At 39.8% G+C, this 25,133-nt stretch overlaps 1 protein-coding gene across 3 annotated transcripts in view; it reads left to right on the forward strand.

Annotated features, from left to right (window-relative positions):
- Nucleotides 1-25,133, forward strand: part of LOC148037976 (Tubulin binding cofactor C domain-containing protein) — a 68,379-nt gene that overhangs the window by 23,805 nt on the left and 19,441 nt on the right. For all 3 annotated transcript variants that reach the window (XR_015690736.1, XM_087677008.1, XM_087677009.1), the window contains exon 3: nucleotides 9,690-10,097. Coding sequence is in view for 2 of the 3 variants with exons in the window: in XM_087677008.1 (XP_087533134.1) it covers nucleotides 9,690-10,097 (408 nt within the window). In the remaining variant the exon portion in view is untranslated. The remainder of the gene's footprint in view (nucleotides 1-9,689; nucleotides 10,098-25,133) is intronic.

The following is a 25,133-nucleotide window of genomic DNA, read 5'->3' on the forward strand; positions in this document are numbered from 1 at the left end:
CAACATGCGTGTGTTAAATTTTTAGCAATGCTAAAAATGCTAGAACTTTGGTGCTACTTCAGCCTGCATTCTTTTTACTGAAAATGCCACAAATTTGGGGCATTCTAGCCTACATTCCCTTGCTGAAAATACCCCAAAATTTGGAGTATTTTCAGCTCCCAAACTTGGGGCAATGACTGACTCAAAATGCCCCAAATTTGGGGCATTCCAGCCTACATTCCCTTGCTGAAAATGCCCCAAAATTTGGCTCATTTTCAGCTCCCAAATTTGGGACAATGATTGATTTAAAATGCCCCAAATTTGGGGACATTGCAACCAAATTTAAGTCCCAAATTCCAATCCTTGAGAAAGGCCCAAATTTTGGGGCAACTACCAACAATTGAAGTTTGACCCAAAATGCCCCAAATTTGGGGGAGAATCGAGATAACGATCCTCCAGATCTCACTTGATCGCAGGCAGGAGTCACGCCAGGCAAGAGAGGTGGGCCATGTAGGCGGGTCCTGAGAGCAGGTGGGAGTAGGCAGTGGGGGCAGGCGAGATAGTTGGTGGGACAGTCGGTAGGGCAAGCGGAGCAGGTGGAGCGGTCGGCTGGATCAACGTGAGCCAGGGATAGTCGGTGGGAGTGCAATCGGCAAGCAGGAGCAACAACGCAGTTGACGGGAGTGCAGTCGGCACAGTCGGTGCGAAACGGGCCAAGCAGTTGGCGCGAAACGGGCAACAGGCGTCAAACGAGCCCGCTCAAATAAAGGTAAAAATAAAAAATTAAAAAAAATTCTTGTGTTGGAACAGTTGTTCCAAACAGGGAATGGCTCTGGAACGGACAGGGAACAGACCGGAACGGGAGGGAATGGGTCAGGAAACGGGCTGGAACGTTCCGCCAGTGTTTCTTGGGCTCAAACCTCTCGGAACGCGTTAATCCGTTCCTATGTGCTGGAATAGGTGTTCCTTGTCTCTATGGTTGGAATGCATGCATGTGTACATTAATGATTGAGGAAGTTGTTGATGCAAATTCGGACAGTGGACGATAGAATTGGTAAGATTCTAGAGGTCTATAGGAGGGCTGATTTGCATGCAACACACACACACACACACACACACACAGACTCTCTCTCTCTCTCTCTCTCTCTCTCTCTCTCTGTGCGACACCCAAAAAAAAACTCACGGGGACATCATTTGTCTTTGAAACTCTTTTGGCTTGTCCAAGACATTGCATAAGTTGTGCTGGACATGGGCAAGCCCATCAGTTGCTACGGTTTTGTGGATTAACTATAAATTAAGTGATGTTAAGTTTGTGTGCAAATTTAATTCATTCAAGTTAATGAATCTTAATGAGGAAGTCTCGTATAATTCATCAAGTCTAGATGTGGGCCAAAGTTTGGGGTTGGGACTCTTAAAATTCAAAAATTCATGGCTGAATAATTAAAAATTTTCATTGCATTTAATTCTTTAGTCGAAAAGTTGAAAAAACACATGGAAAGCAGGAAAGGGCAATGAAAGGCATGAAAACATAGCTTTTTTCATTGTGAAGATTTAAAAGATGGATTGTGGTTGCCAATACACAATGTATTTCTTGCTTTGCTGATTATGCTGATCTATAAGCATACGGTGCTGTCCTCCAATGTCGCGAAGCTGTCCTTCATTTTGTTGTTCTACAGGTTGGCGATGCTGTTTTAGGGTAGGGGAAGGGATCTTTGGGCAAGTGATCAATATCCCATACAGGGTGATGTTGTTCTGGGCTGAGCACTTTGGAAATGTTGATTGGTTCTAGAGCTGTTTTGGACTTTCCTGCAGGATTTTGTGCTTTTTTAGCTGTGATTCGTGGTGTCCTGGTCCTCTTATGCCTTCGTGGAATCATAGTTGTGTTTTCCTTGGATCTAGTGTTCTTGGTCTTGGCTCATGGGAGCAGTGGGAGATAGCTATTATAGCATTGTAGGCTTGTGAGTTGTTTTATTGGATTGGCTTGTTGATGGATGAGTTTGCTATCTTGGCTAAAGACCTACAAACTGATTTTTGAGCCTATTGCATAGAAATTGAGGCAAAAATTGTCATGAACAAAGCAAAAACTGCCACAAAGAGCCATGAACTTGTGTTAGCCAGCTATTTCAAAGCTTGTTTGGCTTTGGGGAGCTTGTGCACTTCTGAAGAAGGTAATATGACAATGATGATGATCATGCTGATGATGGTGATTTTGATGTTGATGATGATGATGCTCCTATTGATGTTGACTTTAGGCTGAGGGATACTTAATTTTAAAGTTTACAACCTTATTCTTTCTCCGCCTATGGCCTATAATTTTCAGCTTTTAGATTATTGTGTTGGTAAGTGTTTCCTAGACTTATCACTTCTCTTTAAAGTTTTTGGTTTTATGATGCTTCAATCCACTCTCAACTCTCTGCCGCTCTCGTAAATGAAAAGCAAGAAGATAAGTATACAATATAACATAAGCTATGATTGAGATACTAGTTGTTAAATACGATTTGCATGGGAGGGATTCCAGATTTTAAAAATTGATGTCCTAAAAGTGTTATAAAATTTGCTCTTTGACAAAAAATTTGTGGGCTTCCTTTCTTGAGCTTCTTACTCGACCAGTGATGTATTTGGTGACAAATGTTTAATGAACCATCAAGTGGCAAGTCTACTGCCTCCTAATGTTTTTGGATTTGTAATCTCTTTATGGTTTAAGATCCATTTTTGCTATGCTTAAAGTATAAAATTTTTTAGGGCCTATGTATGTTTTAGTTGGGATAGTGAATCATATTTTTTCCTTGCTTCCACACTGATATGCATTTTCTACGTAGAAGTGTGTGGAAAAAACTATAGTCTAGATGCCATCTTTCCCACTGTGAGGCCTAGGAAGATCGAAAATAAGAGCCTATAACAATACTCCCTCATGGGCTACTTGATATCGATAAAAGCTGAAGTATACTAGGAGCTTTTTCCCTACCATACTTCACCTTTAAACATTCTTGCACAATGGAATAAACAGATTGTCTCAAGGTGGGCCAATAAAAGAGAGCCTCCAATGTCTTCATTATTACTTTAATGCTCTTGTGGCTTGCATATGGTGGTGCACGACTTCCAATAATGGTCTCCAATCTCAAAGGCCTAGTGATGTATAATTTACCATGCAACAACAAGAATTTGTCTCTAAGCATGTAAAATTATACTATTTCCCACTAAGACATTTGATCATAGACCATGTCAAAGTATTTCTCTTGTATTTGATTAAGCTCATGATACAATACAAGGGAGACTATTGAAGATCGGGGCTTCCTAGACAATGCATCAAACACCTCATTCTTCTTGCCATCCACATGTACAAATCCAAAGAAACATGGACAAGAACCTCACATGCTTTTTCGACAACTTAGATCAAATAAGGAAATATCTAGAAGTTTGATAATTTGTATGTATTGTGAAATCAACTCCTTTAGCATGTATATGGCATAGTCACATGGAACTAGAATGTAAAGATGAAATGAGAATCCTTTTCAGAATGGGGATGAGGGTACTAAATATATTTTGAAATGCCACGTCACTATGATATATTAGCAAGCTTTGCAACATAAGATGATACAAGGCCCAAAACATGTAACTATTCCAATGTAGCATTGTACGACATGATTAAGAAGTGATTTAAGTTGAGAATTCCATCCACATACACCCTAAGGTAGCTTCATCACACTCCATGATTGTGATGCTTATGATATGCTCCCATGTTTCTTCAGTCATAGAATGGAGTTCCATGTGACTATGGCATATGGTGGTGTATGACTTCCAATAATGGCCTTCAATCTCAAAGGCCTAGTGATGAACAATTCACCATGCAACAACAACAATACATCTCTAAGCATGTAAATATGATACTATTTTCCACCAGACACTTGATCATAGACCGTCTCAAATTATTGCTCTTGTATCTAATCAAGCTCGTGATGCAACACACGAGGTGGTTGAAGATTGATGTTTCCTAGATAAAGGATGAGTGATGTTCCTTTCCTTCCCTTCGGGGCGTAGTGGATGCAGCTCGTCTTGGAGCTATTGTCTGACTTAGAGTTGCTACCCACATAGTCGGAGGTTTGCCGAGTCAGCTTGTGCTATCACCCACAATGGTAGGCAGCTGCCCAGTCCATAGGAGCAACTGCCCACCCGCATTTTTCAGGTTCTGCGATCCTTGAAGTTGTGTTCCATCAGCTCTTGTAGTTGCCACATCATCAACATCTTTGTTTTTCATCTTCTGCCCATTTTGGAGGCTATTGCTTTTGAAGATATGCTAGGGTTTTCTTTGAGAAAACTCAAGAGTGTACACACATGACTTTAATTTTAATAACTTGGACAAAAATACTAAAATGCAAAGAGAGAAGAAAGATAACTCTCAAGTAAGCGAGGACACTCCTTTCGGTATTTCTTTATTGTTTTTCAAAGCTTGCTGCAATCACAAGTGACTTGCTATAAAAAACTATCAGTCTCTCAATGCCAATGATTCCCCTTTGTTTTGCTCTTGAATTAGCCAAACTACCTCTTGCATGGTGTCCTTAGTAACTCAATTGCTCTCAGCAACCTTGACCAAATGCATGCCTAACATGTTTGTTCACACTTTAACAAGTGTAATGTATATTAAGACATGCTGTTCTTAGTCTAGTTGCCTTGCAAAGGGACATGCTGTTCTTAGTCTAGTTGCATTGCAAATGATGTGTAATACATGCAATCTTAGCTCCACATTGATTTGAGAGCTTTACGAAGCCTTAGACATGCTTATGCTATTAGCAGATTAGTCAGCTCATGGGTGAGTTTGTGCATGTGTATTTGTGGGTTGGGCACAAGAGATTATTTAAATCACTTTTTTGGTGCTTATTTTTGTGGTTTCTTGCATTATTTTATGGCTGACCAGCATTTTATGATTATTTTATTGCTGGTTATGCCTATTAATTGGGGCTCCTTCCTACTCAATCATTCACTTGCAGTCTTCTAGGGTAGGTCCTATTGGAGAGAGGGAACCAATGCTAGTGCTCACGCAGCTAGTGACTCACTATTGTACGTGACTGTCTCATGTTTGGTATATGGATTCCGTTTCCGGAGCATTTTTCTAAGTTCTTGTTTGCAGTGTTCTTTTGTTTCTCTTCTTTCTTGTGTTGTGTAGTCTATTAAATTAGTCTTCTATGCTTCCATTGCTGCACTCACTTTTGACGTAGTATTAGATGTCTGTGTTTGGGCCCTAGGTGCTGTTTTCTGCTGTGGACAGTTTGCCCTCACACCTTTTTGCTGTTGATCAGCTTTCGACTGCTAGTTGGTGCTAGGTGACTTCAATCTGCAGCGAATTGGCTTGTTTTTCAGTCATCTTGACTCTGTTTTTTGTGAACAACAGCTTGCGTTTCTATTTTTTGCATTTGTTTGATCTTGTACGGCTGCATTTAATGATCAGATTGCATTCATTTTTGCTACAGCTGCCTGTGTTTTCCTGTTTTTGGCTTTGTGCAGGTTGGGTGACAGTATTTTCAGGCTTTTCTCAGTGTTTTTGGTTGCTATCTTCCTTTTCTATCCTTTGTTGTTTGTCTTTGATCAGTTTTTGCCTTCTTTAAGTAATCGTTTTCTGATCAATTGTCTATCCAATGCGTGTGAACTCATGATCTTTTAGTGCAATCGGTGCTATGTTTGGTTGTACTCTCTCTCTCTCTCTCTCTCTCTCTCTCTCTTTTCCTTAATCTTCTCATCCTAGCCTCTTTGAATGGCACCTCCTTGTTGCTCTATTGATGATAAACTTCATGGCCTCGAGTATTTAACTTGGATTGTTATCATGAAACCATGGTTTGTGCACAATACGTGGTTTTAGGAGCTATTGAGCTCTTCTTTTAGATGATTGGGACCTTGTCAACCAAGAGAAAGTTGTGCTTACATAGGATTATGATGATGCGTGTGCATACTTTGCTCTTTTCGGATGTATCTCTAAAGAGGCTCTATCAAGGATTACCTCCCAGAGAATAGCTTCAACGGTATGGAAGAAGCTTGAGACGTTGAACGAGGCTCCATTGACTATGCGTATAGTTACTCTCTATGGACAGCTCGAGTAGATCAAGTTTGAGCCTAAAGATATTGTTTAGTCTGAGGCTCATCTTGTGGGGATTGTGCTCTTTAAGTTCCCTTCAAAGTTTGATGGAGTGACCAATGCTTTGTGGGCCTAGACATCATCGATGCTAGTGAGTTTCACACATATGTCCTTGATGTTGCTTGAGCGTGAGGGGTCATTGAGATTACAAGGGAGGTTGCCATCTCAGTATGGTGGCCATGATGGGGCATTTGCAGCTTCAAAAGGGGTGATAGGAAGAAGAAGTCGAAGGTGGAGTGCTATCAATGTGGTAAGAAGGGACATTTGCGCAAGGATTGTAAAGAGTTAGTGAATTTGTGGAAGAAGAAGGGGAAGAAGAAGAAGCAGGATATGGACTGCTTAGATGATTCATCCTTATCCTCCTCTGACTCCGACTGAGATCCTTTGGCCAAGCGAAGGCAAAGGTGCGGAAGGGGTCATCTTCAAAAAAAGGGGAAGGGCTAGTTGCCTCTCTCTTTGTTGCTTTTTGGTGCAAGTGATGTGGTTATCCCTCACGATACTCTAGTGTCAAAGAGGGAGTGTGGGAGGGTGGTGAGATGGGGCCGGTGAGCCTCATCTAGATTCTATGAAGGTATATAGGTGCAAAGGATCTAGAGAGGGACTTCCCTTTCTCATTGACTAAAGTCGGACATGTTTTGAAATCCTAGAGTTGGGATTGACATCCAAGTTTATGATGGGTTGTTTTATGACAGAGAGTGGAATTGGCTCCTAGTTTGAGTACACATGAAGGTACACATTGGCAGTTTGGCCAAAGATGGGGAATCTATGGTCACATGTGCTCAAAGGCATTGCTGACAGGATGGTTACATATGCTATTGCAAGGCATTGTTAACTAACATAGAGAGTTGCTATGATTCTTCTTTATTTTAGGAGTTGGTATGATCGACATTGACATTAGGTTCTCTCTGAGGCACCTTGGTGGTGGACTAGCCACTCACTGCTTGGGTATCCATGGTTCTATTTTGATGGTCATTGTCGTATGTACTATGATGAGTCATTGTTCTTGTATCATTGTATCATATCAAATCACATATGGTTTGAGAGAGGGTGTTAGCAGATTAGTCAACTCATGTGTGAGTCTGGATGCAATTTAGTGGGCTAGGCACGAGTATATGTAATTTTTTTGGTGCCTATTTTTGTGATTTTATGTCATTATTTTGTAGCCTACCAGCATTTATGAATATTTTATTGCTGGCTGACCTGATTCAGATTTAGGCATATTTTTGCCTATTTATTGTTGGGCTCCGTTGTCCATAGTCATTCATCACTTGTAAACTTGCAAAGCAATTTGTATTGGAGAGAGGGAGCCAATTCATATTGGAGAGAGGGAGGCGGTGCTAGTGCCCATATAGGTAGCTAGTAGATACTCACTGTTGTAAAGCAACTATTTCATATTTGGTATATGGATTCCATTTCCCGAGCATATCTCTAAGTTCGCCCTTTGCACTGTTCTTCTCTTTTGTATTTTCTCTTGTGTTGTGTAGTCTATTACAACAATCTTCTACACTTCCATCGCTGCACCCACTTCTGATAGTTGTGGATTCTAAATTTGCTTCACTCTTTGAAGGAGGATCTTGGAACCTTTGTTAAATAGATTCCCCAAACGGATTTCCACTTTGCCCTCTTCTTGAAACTTGCTTGATTTTTCATCGTGCCTAAAATGTGTCCATTGCTGCACCCACTTCTGATAGTAGTTGATTCTAAATTTACTTCACTCTCTAAAGGAGGATCTTGGAACCTTTGTTAAATAGATTCCCCAAACGGAGTTCCACTCTGCCCTCTTCTTGAAACTTGCTTGGTTTTTTGTCATGCCTAAAATGTGTTGTGTTGTTACATTACCATGGTCTTTGGCTAAAGTTCTTGGCACATTCAAAATTCTTTTCACACATGTGCAATAAACATCATCATCATCATCATTTGCAATGTCTTCCAAAGGCTGCATCACACCTTGTTCTTATTTACCAAGGGATGGCTGCTCTTCACATCTATCTATGGATGACTCTTGATGAGAGTCGAAATAATCCATTTATTCTTTGGTTAAGGATATGTGAACCCAACCAATGCATGTTCATCCCCTTCAGAAAGCTGATGATGGTGACCATTATCAGCAATGAAACCTATATAATTGGTCTTCAAAAAATACAGGGTAGGAATGCTAATTCCGTCACTTAGAAGACCACAAAATAGATGGACCTAGGTTTGCCCCTCCATAATTGCACAAATTCACCTAGACACCAACATTGTATTGGCCCAAAACCTTTGTACAATGTGAGATCTCTCTTCAATTTGTTGCCAAGAGAATGGAGTACAATGGATGATTGAATATGCTCTTTGATCTTTACAAAGAAAGATCACCAACAGTAGACTGATCTTTAAGTAGGTGCCCAGAGGTATGCCCAGCAACTCTTCCCCTTAGTATAGAGATCATAGGCTCCCACTTCTGGCATGATCAATCTAGAACAAAGAAATCTCATGGAATTTCTATTTTGTCAACAGATTACAAGCAGAATCCTAGATCCCTATACAACCACCTCAAATGTGTGACCAGGAGTGTAGATTGGCACCTCATATATGTCCATGTAGCAGCATGCATAACTAGATCTCTTGCCACTTGTCCCCACAATAGTGTGTATGGTGCCAACAGTCAGGTTCTGCTATTTTGTGCTTGTAGCAAGGAAAGTTGATCTCGCCATGATTCTCTTCCAAAAGTAGTAGCTTTTAAATGAAAGAAAGACATCACATTTAGAAATCAAATGCACTTTTCTTTCTTTTAGAGTCTTAGAAATCCAAACCAATAAACTTGTTAACATTTTAAAATTCAAATGTAGCTTCCTTGATGCCGCATCAACAAAGTTATGTATTTTCCATATCACAATACTAGGTCATCATTATGAAACATGGTCATATTTATAATCAAATGAACTATCTTGAAATGTTTTTTCTACTTGTGGGATTTTTATAAATAAATTCTAGTTATGCTACAAACCTTGATTCCTCAACTTCATCAATGTTTAGTTACATTGTTCACTGTGCAATCTTGTACTCTTATCTCATAACCCTACCATTGTTATAAATTAGGGTTACGCCCTAATGCATTGGGATTAGTATATATATACAAGTAAGTTGTGAAAATATCGGTTTGCCAAAATTTCTTAAGGTTGTTCCAATGTTACTTTGTGCATGCAGTCTGTGTTTCAATAAATACATGGTATGGTGTTTCAAGAGTGGGGGTCTTTATGTTGATGAAATCAATGGTTTTGCTGTTTTGTAAACGACTTTGCCAAGGACAGCTCTACCTTCAAGTTGTAAGAGAGAATTTTATAAGCCAACTCTTTCATGAATTTCTACTGTTTGGCATTGTTTGTGGTTGATGAAATACAGCTTGGTGTTTTGTAAGTGAATTGCCATGAGGTCAAGGACCACATTATGTTTAGCGAATAAAGATGCTTGAAAAGTTGCATGGAGAAGTTTTAAATGTTTTTATCTGCTCTATCTATTTGCTCTTTTTTGAAGTTTGCTCCCCCGTAAGCTATCTAAAAGTTTATCCTCTGGAATTCAGCTGAACCTTTTTTGGACTTGTCTACAGGTCTTAACTATAGAGCAGTTCAATCATCTTGGGTTCTTATTTAGATCTGTAAAGTCTGGCTCTGAGCTGCTGCCACTTAGCCAAGCTGCTCCCTTTTTTGCAAACTCGGATCCAGACATGCCTGCAGCCCCAGTTTCTCTGTCTGAAGTGCTTGAGTGGATGTTAGAGCATCTGTGTGTTGCATCAGAATGCCCTGCAGAGAGGTCTAATTTAAAGGAAAATGGTCCACCTGAAATTGATGTGACAATGGATGATGCTTGTGGTAGCATGTCAGTGAGTCAAGGCAATACTCTCAATGGTGGAAACCAGCAGAAAAATTGGTGCTCAGAGGGTCTCACTTTTATTGATGGAGTAGCCAAGTCTTCTGTTCTGAAGGAGGAAAGTAACATCAATGGAACCTCAGTAAAGGTGGAATACTTGTTCTTTTTGTAGAGAGCTCTAGTTTTAATTTAAAGAGTGCTGTTTTTTCAAATTGGACAAGCCATCTGGCTAGTGAATTGCAGTCAGATGGTATCATTTTGATAGTGTACAACATAAATATGTTGGGGAAATATAATTAAAAAATGATGTGTACTAGCTCATTGAAATACCTTATATATTGAAATGTGTGTAGAGTGGTTATGGACGCTTAGCAGGACCCCTATCGAATCACCCTGGGACATGTGCAGTATCTCACCTTGTATATCTAAATTAGTCTAATGTTCACACTTTTCTCTTTGATGTGCGGCATCAAGCAATCATTCTCACCTTTGTATCTAAGGCTTCAAAACCTTTCTCAATCCAAACTGTTTCCAAGATGTAGTCGTAGCTGCATTCTTGCCTTTTATGCAAGGATTCAGTTTTCAATACTGAGATTAGACCCTCATTTAGCTTTTGTCCTCTCTTCTCCTCCTCCACATGCACAGTAGCAAGTGCCATCACCTGGTAACAAAGTTTGTTGTCACTGGTATCTATGGGTTGTTGACTTTTGGATGTGTCCAACTTTCCACTCTAGTGTATTCATTACAGTTTGTTTACTAATGACAACTAGTCCTGCAGCTTCTCACTTTCATTGCTTGCAGCCACTGCAGTCTGAAATGCTTAACCAGAATTATAAGGCTGCCTACAATCAGTGTGCACTCTCTCCAAGAACTGATGCTGCTGCAGTCCTGGTTGTGACAGCCAAATCTGTTATTGTGACTGTACACCTTCCTCTTATTCTCCACTTTCTGCTCTGCATCACCGACAACCAAACCTGTAAAGGATGCCCACTCACTTGAGTACCAAAAACAAGATATCCAAGCTGGTTTTGTAGATGGCTGAAACTGCTTAATGCAGGATTTCTTGTTGTAGGTGCGTTTTGAACAAAAATTTCAGGTGGGCTTGGTCCACAGAGATGGAGGCAGTGGGCAGATAAATGGAGCACAGGAGGGGGATGGCACACCAGATGTTGCAGATGTTGCACAAGAGGGGGATGAGGATACTATAGTGGAGGCCATTGCAAGGGTAGAGTCTGCATCATGAATTAAAGAGGGATATTATGATGGATGACATGCATGGGAGCAGACTCTGATGATGATCTCTTGTATAACCAAAGCAACACTTGGTCCTACACCCATTGTATGTATAGCGTTGGGATCTGCCTATTGCAATTGAGGCCCTATTCAAAAGACTGCTTTTTATGCTGATTATGGGATACCTCTACAGAAATGGACTCTAGACTATCCTTTGACTCCTCTCATGACAACTAGCAGCAGACATGGACTTAGGGTATTGGTATTTACATGTTGATATATGGTTTGGTCTACATGCCTTCTGTGTGTGCATGGACTAGGAGTCATCACCCACTGTTCTTACCCTGTTTTAGGGCATAATCTCATCCCTTGCCACGTAGCAGCCTTGGCAGCATCTTTTTTCGGTTGGGCAGCCAGTTTGGAGTGTCTGCCAGCCCAGGCAGGGCTGTTTTCCAGCCCTTAGCCTATATTAGGCTGCCATATTTGAGCCTCCATGACCAACAAGAAATTTCTACCTTAGTCTCATCATCATCGACTGCATTCTCGTCATCTTTTGCTATCAGTCCACTGCCCTCGCTGGTGTGGCATTCACACGTACATAGGCTGATTGTTGGAACTTGGCAGCCTTGTATTGGGTTCAGATCAGAGTGTTATGGGTATTGTGTTCAGATCAGAGTGTTATTCCTTTAGCTTCATGTGGGGTGATTCTTCTCTCATACTCTTCGCTCTTGTCTTTGTGGTCCTTTGCTTCCATCACTCACTCTTACAGGTCAGGTCTTCCTTTTTCATCCAGTAGGTTTATTTTCATGGTGGATTGCTATGTTGGTGGTTGTCCCTTCAAATTCTTAATCAGCATTGGAGCCATCACTTTAGTTTAGGCACACCTACCACACTTAGTCAGCACATGAGCCATCTTTTGAGATGAGCACACGAGTCATCTCGAGGTAAGTTTCAGGCACACTTGTGACATGTAGTTAGCACATGAGCCATCTCTCGAGATCTAGTATATGCACATCCTAGCCCCAAAGGCAGCTCATTCTCCTTCCGACTCTACCAACTGAGGCGTGTGAGGTCTTCCCTCTACATCAAGCTACTTTAGGCCTGATTTGCACTAGGTTCAATTGAGTTTTGTTCATGTGAGTATCTTTTTCCCATTGGCCTTTGCAAGGGTAGAATGGCTCTTCTGCTTGTATATGGTAGCCAACTCCAAGTGTTGCTCCAATGGAGCTAGTCTTTGTGCCTCCTCAGCTGGAAGGTGGTGCAAGAGAGTGTGAATTTGGCCTTTGCTTGGTGCCACATACAATATTCCAAGGGCTCTTCATGATGAGGACATGCATGAAAATATGCCTCTTGCTGGTTTAAAGCAGTTAGGAGAGAGATGCACTGAGAATAGAAATTCAAGTAAATAGTGGACAACAGTAGGCGTCGATGCAAAATACTGAAAAATAAATAGATAACTATACAGCCCAGCTGTGGCAATTTGTCTTCAATGTCATCTTTGATTATCACAAACTGATCAGGGATGACATGCTGAATATGCGGAAGCCAAAAAAGAGAATTCAAAGTGAAACCAACTTTCCTTCTCAAAAGGGTGGTAATTACCTGATTTTACACTAAGCAAGCATAAAATTCACATAAACTGAAGTACAAATGTTATCAATCAATTGTAGACATTGGATACCTAGTTGGCCCCAAAATTGGCACCCCTTGTCTTTAACTTATATTGCTGAAGGTTGAAGTACATTGAGATTCAACTCGATCTCCTCCAATCTACAATACATCTTGTTGTCCATAGCAACCAGGAAGCCTTCAAACCAATTTTCCCCAAATGTTACCAATCAATCTTGGATATTGGACACCTAGTTGGCTCCAAAATTGGCACCCCCTTGTCTTTAACTTGTATTGCTAAAGGTTGAAGTACACTGAGAGATCTTCAATACATCTTGTTCTCCATAGCAACCAACAAGCCTTCAAACCAGTTTTCCCTTTGATTTGCTTGGGGATTGACCAATTTCAAGTATTGAATTTCAACTATTGAGGCCTTGAATTCTGAACACTCTTCCTAGGGTGGTTGGTAAACCCTAATTTGTGTTGTAAATAAGGGTTTAGCAACAGAAATTCTTCCATTGCACCCTCTTGGGATTGGATTTGGTTGAGGTCTCTCGAGGGAAGCTATGTATTGACTGAAAGAATCGAGAGCAAGTTGGAGAGAGAAATTTCAGAGTTTCATTGCAAAAATTGGCTGAAATTAATGTTGCCCTACTGTGAATGGTTGATTGATTGCAGCCAATGATCAACAAGAGCCCCACGTGCAGACACCTATCTTTATGGGCGCCAAACTTGTTGTCACTTGATTGAAGATGGCCTACAGGGGTTGTCACCTGTCTCCAATGGCCTCTTGATTAGTTGAGGCCTTTGACAACCTCCAATGGTTGGAAAATTGCAGCAACAACTCTCTCTCTTCTTCTCCCAATCTCCACAATGTTGAAATGAGGCCCCAATAGTGTCTAATAGCCTTTCCCTCACTTGCATGGGCAAGTTTTGTTGAGTGGAAGCCTTTTAATTGCATGTTTCAATGAATTTTAAGTCCAATTAATTTAATTTTTAGAATATTAATTTTTAGACAACAAGTCGTAGAGACAAATTTCAGAGTTTCATTGCAAAGATTGCTTGAAATTAATGCTGCCTTGCTATGAATGACTAATTGATTGCAGCCCACAATCAACAAGAGTACCATATGCAATCACTTGTCTTTGTGGGCCCAATACTTGTTGTCACCTGCATGAAGATAGCCTATAAGGGCTCTTGCTTGCCTCCAATGGCCCCTTCATCAGCTCGGGTCTTTGACAACTTGTGATGGCTGAAAAATTGTAACAATAACTCTCTTCTCCTCCTCTGCCAACTTGCATAATACTGGAATGAGGCTCCAATAGGCTTTTCCTCACTTGCATGAGCAAGTTTTGCCGAGTGTAGTCTTCTAATTGCATGTTTCAACAACTTTTGAGTCTAATTAAATTAATTTTCTGCTAGCCAAAATTAAATTTACTAGGCTAATATGTCACCTAGATATTCTTGAGTATTTAGTAGCCCTTGAATTGGCATTAATTAGTTATTCAATTTGTAGTTCCTAATGTTACGGTTCACCATTGAGATTAATGGCTAGTAAGATCTTTTAGGCCAAAATCTAACATCAAGTGCCATTTACTACATTTCAAGGATAACTTATTACAACTTTTGCCTTTTGCACTCATTGACTTCTAAGGATCTTTGGTCGTCATTGTGAAATAACAAACTTACACATCACATGTGCATCTCACATTTGCACATTTGATTAACGCTTAATCAAATGCTAAGCAAAGCATCGAAATTTTGCATCCTTCTAGAGGAAGAAGCTTATAAAGTTTGCACTCTAAAAATGTTTCAAATGGTTAAGAATTTGAGATAGTTGTCGAAGACAAAATTGTTCCTTGCAAAATTCCAGAGTTTTTGATGGGAATAGATTTTCAATTTGAGTAATTTTTGAAAGTTGTAACCTCCTAAATATGAATCGCCAAATTTAGATTTTTGAGAGCTTAATTGTATAAGTTCATTAGTTCATGGTTTGTTTCTTTAATTATTAGCATTTGGTTTTACTTTTTGAAACCACTCATTATATGGGTTTTTAGTAAATGTGACTACCGGAGTGAAAAAGTTTTTATTGTCTTTGGGCTTTTTGGTCCATAATATCGCTCTACCAAACTTGCAATTTCTCTTGGACATCTCGTCAAGAATGATTCGAGTATAATTCTAGGCCTTCCTTGCATAGTGTGCATTGGATGCGTCTTATTGCCTTAAGCATAAAAATTTTGAAGTCAGTGCACAATAAACTTTGTGGCTTGAAAGAGAGAGGTGGCACAATGAGTGCTTGGGGGTAGAAGCATATACTCCAGTGATGTAGCGAGTAAAGGTCAATGTGGGCAAGCATCAGTGGGGGATTTGGTGATGCTGGAATGGGAGCACCCAATGGTTTGTCCATTTGCTTGTGGAGAAGTCACAACACCGGAATGGCAAACACTGAGAGGGAAGAGGAACTCAAAAACACAAGAGAACAAGATGATGAAGCATTGAATCATGCTATGTGAAGAGAAGCTGATACAGTGGAGCCAAAGCTTAGAAGATGATTGCACTCTCTTGTGTGAAGCAAGCAACAACAACTGTGGGGAATTTCCACAGTGAAGGGAGCGAGATGCAATTCTCTGGTGTAGGGGGTAATCGAATTAATCACTAGAAGGTGAAAAATAGCTGTCAAGGAAGCGCATCACTCTCCATTGATGGTAGGAGGTGGGCCAGATAGCAAAACGCTAGAGGGAGAATGATAACTGAAGCATGGGAGCTGCAAAGGTAGATATTAGAGTGTGATGAGCTGCAACGGTAGATGTCAGGAGCTCTAAAATGTTGATGTTAGTGATGTGTAAGATGATGCTAGGCAAGTGAGAGAAGATCTAGGCTGAAAATGTAGACAGCATTGGAGATGATGCTAGCAACTTGTAGGAGTGACGCCAAATGGTTGCTAGGTGGGATAGAATGTTGCCAGCAGTCTGATGATGATGCCAATAAGGTTGGAGCCTTCAAACGAAGTGTGAAGAGGGGGACGGGAACATGGCACTTGAACGAGAATGAGAGGGGTGGCCTATTGGTAGGCATTAGCTATCTAGGGTGGCGCACCCCTATGTGGGCGCTCATTGATTAAGATCCTAGAATGTGGGTCCCAGCCCTTTTTGGGGTGGTTAGTGCAAAATACTAATTGAGGTTGATACACAGAAGAAGTGGTTTCTCCTCAAGAACCGTTGGTGAAGCTTCTTTTTTGGTGGGAGTCATTTGGCTACGGATTGTCTCACCTCGAAAGAGTAGCCTTACTCATTCTTGCATAAGTTTGAAAATCTCTTAGTTTTTTTCACTTGATTCTAGTTATAACTTGCAAGTTTGAAGTCTAAACTTATTTTCCCTTCATATGATTTAGGATAGTTTGTTGGGTTGATATAAGAGGAATTGGTCCGTCTATTCCCTCATGCACACCAAAAATTCATAATAAGCTTAGCGTGTGGCAATTGGAGCGACAAATTTATTATCGCTCTACTTTACAGATGCTGCATAATATGCACGAGATATCTATGGCAAGACATGTATACTATATTTTTATACTTTTTAGTCATAAATTTATTCATAAAGTATGTAATATATTTAGAGATGTTTCATTTATTTTTTCATCCTTTAAATGTATGGGCAAATGTGGATGCACTCAGGCTCTCCCCTAGCACACTTGAAAGTGTGACTCAGGAGAGGGACTTACAAGAGGAGCAAATATTTAGGGAGCTTTATTTAGAGCTTGAGAAGAAAGACTGGCGGGTCTCTCGCACTCGTGCACGTCGAGCCTATGTTGTTTGCTTGCGTGTCACTAGTGGTGGAGCTTCTACTTTGGCATCCACATTGGCTGCCCATGATGCCTGTGGGGCCCTCAGATGCTACATGAGATGTGGGAGTGGCTTGAGAAGCACTCCTAGCCTAGCCCATGAGGATATACCTATCACTACCTCTCACATAGAGCTTAGAGAGCCCAAGTATGATGAGGAGGGCAATGCCATTAGTAAGGGTAATTTTGTTGAGGGGCGTGATGGCTCCTCAAGTGGTGACGAGGATGCTTCTATCTTTGATGCCAAGAGTGATATGAGCACTTGAAGCCTAGGATTTGTCATTTAATCATGTATCTTGATTCAGATTGAGCTATGGCTTTTATCTCAATCCATTTTAGTATATCTTTTTGTATGAGATTGCCAATTTGGCTTATAATAAAGTTGGTTTCATTATGCACAAATCATTGAGTCATGACTCATACTATACTCTTGTGTCTTGAGTCTTGTTTCAACCCTTTTCTGCACTTACTTTTGATTTGAATCTCTAAGTCTATATTTTAAGTCCAAACATTAAGTGTAGACTTTAAATTATATGATTTTTTTTTCATCGAATATAGGTTCAATATTTATTAGTTTGATTAGTATCGTACTAGTATTGGATGGTCCTAATTGAACACCATTAAACATGACAACCTTGCTTCAGGTTTGGGCAATGTTACCAATAGACAGTTGCAAGAACGATGAAGTTGTTATTGTGTAGTCCTAGTGTAGCGGGCGGTGCTAGAATTAGATTGCTATGGTGACATTGTTTACTTAGGCAATACAATATGCAATAGGGGTGGTGTTGATGGAAAATAGTTGAGGAAGGGCGGTAGCTAGTTCAGGTGGTGTAAGTCATGACTGGGAATGGGCGATGTCTTTGTCAGTAGGTGACAATCCTGTGCGGTGTTGGCAAATCATGCAATGGCATTTTCGCATAGGTGGCAAGGGCCTAGGTGGCAAGAGTAGAACTTTAAGCGGTTTTGGTGGACCTTGGATAGTTCTATTGTGTTGGGCAGTGGAGGAGAGTGAAGGTTGAACAAAGCTATTCTTGGGCGGTTGCAAGAGGCAACATTGGGTGGTCATATAGTTGGTAGAACCATTGGTTGTGGTGGCAATTGTTGGCGGCAATGAGCTGTAGAGTGGCTATTGTGGTGGAACCCTAGGCAATGCTACTTGTTGTAGCAAAGTGTCATACTATATGTTTAAGAAATGGCAGCAACAATGGCATCACGATGATGTACGATCACTAATGGCCACTCATCACTAATCGAAGGAATTAGGAATGCCTTGGGTGGGAGATGGTCAAGGTGTAGCACTCAATGGCAATGGTTGTAGGCAAGTGACTATGAGCAATGACCCTGGACGCTTTGATGCCACTGTTGGCCCATGTGTAGAGTAATTGAGAAAGAGAATACAAGCATAATGATACTCAATTGCAAATGGAAATGCATGTACTCGATAAGTGAATGGAAATACAATAATTAGACAATCACATTGAATAGTGGCCACACTGATGTGCTAAAATGCACAAATCAGGTTTAAATAGATAACCAGAGCCCTCATATCTTAACCGCTATAAAAAAACTCTAACTTTAGGAAACTGGGGTCTTAAGTGTCCTAATTGTATCCTAAGTGATAGTTTAGGCTAGCTAGGGCACCCAAACCATTGGACAAAGGGCATCAATGTAGAGCTCTTGAATGATCTTCAAGTTCTTTATTGTATGCGATAGGGACCAACGCAGACGCCAATAAATGACCTTGATCTTGACAAGCTCTTGCTTGTGTACAAGCAACTGGTGGAAGGGACTGCTTGCTATCCTTTAAGTTCTCTAGCAGCTGTTGGCAATGCAGCATGTTTTTCCTCCAAAGCATCATGTGGAATATCAGTCATTAAGTGTAAATTGGGCTGCATTTAACACTGTAGTTCAGGCTGATTAGGTAGCTTAGAATGACTTGCAATCAGCGGAGTTGAAGCCCTTGAAGGCTCATCAACATTCTAGCTATTTTTGAACAAAGAAAGAAGTCCATTGAATAATCACAAAAACAAATATTGGGCGGGTTTTGATAGTCTAGTACGCTGGATTTGATTGTTCATTTAAGGTATATAATATATTGGAATGCTCAACAAAAGTTGATGCTAACTATTACAAGGATAGAAAATTTTGATGCTTTACTTAGCATTTGATTAAGTTAATTTAACCAATAAGTGTGTATGGAGTGTCACCAGAAACTAGTCATTAATCAATTAATCAATTCCAGTTCAGGGCTCGAATAATGCACATGACTACTCGGGGGGCAAAATGGCCTAGCCAATTTGATTGTGGATGGGCACGATTAATTTTTGGGCTCAGATTGTTATGGACACGAAGAAACCTAATATCTTTTAGAAACTTGCAGAAGATTCGAGAAAGTTCTACAAGATTTTGAGAATGTTCTTAAAGGTTCTAGAAGGGTACTTGTATCAACGCTTGCATAAGTTGTAAGACTCCCATTTTGAGGGGAAGCCATGTGTGAGCTTGGACATTAGTTGGGCCCCGACTTGTATGTTAGATACGATCTATGTGACAGGATGGGAAAAAGGTGACCTTTTTGGATTTAGCCTTTGGGTTAGATAAAGTAGTTACGTTGGTAGCAACTTGAGGCACAATTGCATCAAGTTGTGAGGTGGGGGAGTTATCAGGGACAAGACTACCTTCTCGGGCTAAAAAAAAAAGACCCCTCCAAAGCCAGCGTCAATCTATCTTTCACCTAGTTAGAGTTCTTCCAGGTAGCCTTAACTTCTTTCTCTATTATCTGTTTGGATCATCATCTAAGCTTCATAGTGGAAGCACATGGGTGGATAGAGCCATCTTTATATCAATTTGTTTGGAATTAAAGAAGTTTTTGTTCTTCTTACATTTGCTATGTCTTTTCTACTCCTTACTTAAATTCTGTCCGTTTCGCGCGTAACTTTTACATGGGCTACAAGCCTTTCAGTTTTTGCTTACGCCAGTTGTGAGGCTCATACAAGGTAAGTTCTCTCGTCTTGTCTTGTTTTGCTTTTGATCTAGTATTGTATTGAGGCCTTGCCTTGTATCAATTTTGTATCAAGAAATGTATTGTTGTACTCCATTATTTTTAATAGAGAAATCATAGTTGCTTGGAATGGGGAGCGGAAACAGTAACAAGACCCCTTGGAATGGGAGGGAATACTTAAGATCAGGGAACAACAATAGGGGAACAATACGTCTTAAGTGTCCCAAATTGCCCCAAATGTTCCAAATAGACTTGCATGGCCCAAATTACGACAAATTGGCTCAATAGCCGTCCAATGCTACAAATTGTCCAAATTGCCTTGAATATTGTCTCAAATTGTTCTCAATGTCCCCAAAATGCCACAAAGGTTTCAAATGCCTCAAATGCCCAGAATGCGCCTCTAATTGCCCCTATAACCCTAAATACTCCATATTGCTCCAAATACCTTAAAATTAGCTCTATTATCCCCATAGCTTCAAATTGTCCTAAATTACCCCAAATGCTTACATTACCCCAACGAGAGGGAGAGTGTGTGTGCGTGTGCGTGCGCGCATTAGGTAATGGAGATGGATGAACATGTAGCAAGAGAAGCATGACACAAGCAATAAGAAAAAATAGGAAAAAACATCAATTTTTGACTAGTAGGTGTGGAAACCCCCTTCCAAACAAGTAAATAGTAGAGGGAACAACAAGGAACGGGTTGGGACAGTTTGGAACGTGTTAGGCGATTTCTTTAGGCCGGAAGGTCTGCTCCTTGTTTCTATGAGAGAAATAAGTTATTCTTCTTATTCTTTTTCTTTAAGTCATTCTCTTACAAGTTGTGAGGTAACAATCCTTCTCCTCACGAAGTTTTTGTTGGCCTCATAACAGTTTGGCAAGATTACATACTTGATCTTGTGTAGTTATGCTGGATGTTGGATATAGTGATGGTAAGTGTCATCACCACTTTACAAAATATTCAAGAATAAATTTAAAAACTTTGTGAGAATAATATTCGATTACAAGTGAAGAAACCCCAAGCTTTGGGATTAGCCATCCAAGACCTTTAAAAAAATTGCTCTAAGAACTTCGAGAGGCAAGTCTACATCAAGGCGGCCTTTGAACATCTTGTAGCTGCTCTTCTAGTTACGAGAGTGAAAGGTTAGCCTACTTGAAGAGTTGGATGGAATAAGATTAAGATTTAGAGATTTTTTGCAGCAAGTTTAGTTGCTCATTTACATGTAAGCTAAGTGCTATCATGATGATGCTTCTCAAATGGGGCTTATCGACACACTAGTCTTAAGTACAACCCTCTCTTTATTGGCACCCTTACTTGAGAAGAAATCTCCTCTCCTTATTGATTTTGAAGATTTTTGTTTGAGAACTCTTGTTACCTTTGGAGACATAAATAGAGCTAGAGTTGCCGAGATTTAAATAAAAAAGATTAAGAATCTAGACTGGCATTAGTTTATGGATTTGAGTTTTAATAAGTTACTTGTGATTTGACTTTGCATGAGGATTATTTTATTAGCCAATTTTCTTGGTGATTGAATAGTGATGTGAGCTCTCTTTTGTTGACAATGCCAAAGGTTTACACACTAAGTGTTTTAATTTCTCAAGCAATAGAATGTGATAATCGACTATTCAAGAAACATCAAAAGAAGTGCATAGAGGCTTCATCAAGTCTAGATGCCACGACAACAATGACCTCCCAAGGAAAACAAGAAACTAATATCAAGGCTATGTAGATTGATTGGGCTCGATTCAAGCCATTGTTAACTCAAGAAAAGCAATGACGATACCCTCAAGGATTATGTTTGTTTTGTGGAGGACTCCAACATTTTGCTCAATGTTATGTCAACAAAAGGTTGCAAGTAATGAAGCTGTACTACTCCCGAGAAAAAGAAGAAACTAATATCAAGCCTATGCAGATTGATTGGGCTCGATTCAAGCCATTGTCAACTCAAGAAAAGCAATGACGATACTCTCAAGGATTATGTTTGTTTTGTGGAGGACCTGGGCATTTTGCTCAATGTAATGTCACGTTCTCATACCCAGGAAATTCTAAGATGACTTTGTGATCTACAGTGCTTCTTGGGATTCCTAAACTTTGATCGAAACTTCATTTATGATTATTCTAAGATCACTATCCCACTCATGGATTAACTAAAAATGATAAATTTATGTGGAACTTTGATACTGAGATAGAGTATCTTTCTTTTTGGATTTGATTTTTTCATATCATATCAACCTGGTAGTCTTGAATGCATTGTCTCAATACTCCTATCTTGTATTGAAAAAAGGAGATGCAATTTAGTAGGACCTTGTTCTCTTAAAACTAAGATAATTCCAACTATGCATAATAACAAGCAAAGCTCTAGAAGATCAAACCTTTCTTCTACAAGTCAAGAAAGAAGTTTCCAAGGATCACTTTGTCGAGAATATCAAGCAAAAACTTCAAGAAGTGTATATAAGAGTTGAAGGGTTTGAGAAAGTTGAAGGCTTGCTCTATTATCAGGGGCTATTGTAAATACCGCTCGAATAACTTTAGTTATATATACTTCAAACAAGACATGACTATCCAATTGCAAGACATGTTGGATTAATAAAATAATAGAGCTCATCTCTCAAGTAGCCTCAAATGTGGAAATTAGTTAAAAGAATTGATATTCACATGTGATATATGCAAGAGAGTCAAAGTTCCTTGTCGCCAACCTCATGGGTTGTTTCACTTGTTGCTTACTCATCACCCTTGGTCATCTGTATCAATGAGCTTAATCATTTATCTACCTTTCTCCACGGGTTTCAATTTCATTCTTGTGATGGTTGATAGATTTACCAAGATTGCAGGCTTTATCTCCACCCACAAGATGGTTATTAGTGAGGGCACCGTCGCGAATCTATCTACTGCTATCACAGGTTACTAGATGATATTGTTTTAGATTGAGGATCACCATTTTTGTAAAATTTTGGAGTAGTCTACTCAAGCTCCTAAGTGTCCAAACTAACCTCTCTTCGGCCAACCATCCTCAAAGTAGACAAACTCCATTATTTTCCACCTATGGAAGAGATCCTAAACTGGACATTTATATGAGTTACTCAGTAAAGAATCCAATAGCTACAAATCTAGCTGAATACTTGTTAAGGACTCATAAGGAGTTATGGTCACATATTCAAGAAGCCTAGGCAAGATATAAAGACAATGCTGATTGACTATGGATGAAACATCCAACTTATAGGGCTTTTGTGGCAAGATTTATGTTCCCTCTTCACATTTAAGAAGTTGGATTATCAAAGACTTGGGCTATTCAAGATCATTGACCAAGGGAATTCACTCACCTCTTGTCTCCAACTACCACACTCCATGAGAATTCATCGAGCCATATCTCAGTCTTGGAGCCTTGCCATATATTCTTAATAAGGGGGAGGAACTCCCACTTCTAGTTGAAATGGAAGGTCACCTAGAGTACAATGTTGAGACTATCCTTGATTCAAAAACTCTCACAAAAGGATTGAATGCCTTGTTTATTGAAAGAGCTATGATGCTAGTGGCCAAACATTAGAATGAGTCTTTTGCCTTTGTTGAGCAATTGCTAAAGTAAAGGAGTTTCATTAATGACATCCATTGAAGCCAAGAGCCTTACCAAGAAACTCTAATGTTCCTTATGGAATTCGTTGCTAAAGGAGGGGATAATGGCATGGATGCCAAGAAACCTACTATTTTCTAGAAACTTCTAGAAACTTCTAGAATATCCAAGAAAGTTCTAGAAGATTCTTAGAGGTTGTAGAGTTTTGATTGGAAGGTTCCTAGAAAAGTTCTTGCATCAATCATGTCATCGCGTTGTCTGTGTAACCAAAACCCCGAATCTTCTTGAAATTCCTTAATTTCAGCTTCTAGAATTCAAGTCTTAGGCCCTGAATTATGAGCATGTATCTCGAGGTGACTGTCAAACCCTAATTTTTACCCTAAATTGGAGTTTACAGTAGAGATTGATTGAAATCTCTTCCTCTGATGGATCAAAGTGCTAGAAAATGTTGAGATAACTTGAGAGATCGCTGGAGAATGAGAGTGTTGTAGAGAAAGAAATTTCAGAGTTTCATGGTGAGAAATGCTGAAAAGCTACTGTTGCCTCGCTCAAATAGCCATGAGAAATGTCACCTATAGCTTAGGACCACCAAAAACATTGGTGCTTTCTCTTGTATGTGGTCATCTACACCAGAGGGACCTTGGGCTGTTGTCACTTGCTCCTGGAGGACACTAAGCTGTTGTCACACACTGTAAGATTGATCCTTGTGTCTGCAAATCACATCAATCTCTCCTTGCTTTCTAATAGCCTCCTTGCCTCTCGCAATGGTTGGAGTAAACTTTCACTAGATTCTGAAAACTTTTTTTTTTCACTTGCATTGGCAAGTTTTGCTAAGTGGTAGCCTTCTAATCCCATTTTCCGGCATTGCCTAGCTTATTAAATTAATTAATTAATGCCTAGTCTCTAATGTCACTATTGACATTAGTGGCTAATAAATTGGTTTAGGTGCAAATTTGACATCGAGTACCACCTAGTACTTGTCAGGCATAACTTATTACAACTTTTACCTTTGGCATCAATTGATATCTTGGGGCCTTGGATTCCACACTATGAAATGATTAACTTGCATCACATGTGCAAGTCACATTTGCACATTTGAATAATTTTTGTCAAAGGCTAAGTAAAGCAATAAAATTTCACATCCTAGTTATAGACTATCCCCTTGAAATCCTTGTAATGGGCCTCAATCGCACAACAATGTGCCAAAGCATCTGTTGCCACTATTGGAAATACATACTGGCATCATAGTTAAACAACATGTACACCTATTGTGTAGTGAAACATATGTCCTCTATATGTGAAATTTCAGTCAGTTAAGCCAGTGACATCCATACACATGCATCATAACCACTGTGAGAACCATAAGGGATGCATCCACATGTTAAAACTCAACACTATTTTAACAACTGAGGCATTGTAACGCATAAACTGAGCATAAACAACACCACATAGCAATGATGTACTAGATGATAGTGATGTAAAGTATACATAAACTGAAATTACATGTAACCTATGCAATCATACTTCTCTTGCATCACTTGGAGATGTTCATTGTATACCATTCATGTATTCCATACATGTGTCGCAAATGTATATCACATCTAAATGTACATTTCATGTATTCCATAGAGGTCAAGCTACAACAATTGAGAGTAGTTTGCCAAGTCTCTCCATCCATTTAGGATACATTGATAAATAATTTTGTAACTTGGCCAAATATCTTCTAGAAATGTTACCTCTCTCTCTCTCTCTCTCTCTCTCTATGTGCCAAAATTTGCTTGGGTATCAATATCTCATCTAGCACCTCAACCTTTGGTTGAATTTCAATAGAGACATCGTATGGCACATCATTGTGAATAGGCCTCAACAAGCTCGCATGAATGGCATTATGTATATTGTTCTTCAATACCTAGAAGGGGCCCATAGTGATGTGTATTC

Source organism: Lygodium microphyllum, chromosome 4 (assembly GCF_053477565.2).
Source record: "Lygodium microphyllum isolate KBCC chromosome 4, Lygodium_microphyllum_v1.1.10, whole genome shotgun sequence".
Lineage (NCBI taxonomy): Eukaryota > Viridiplantae > Streptophyta > Polypodiopsida > Schizaeales > Lygodiaceae > Lygodium > Lygodium microphyllum.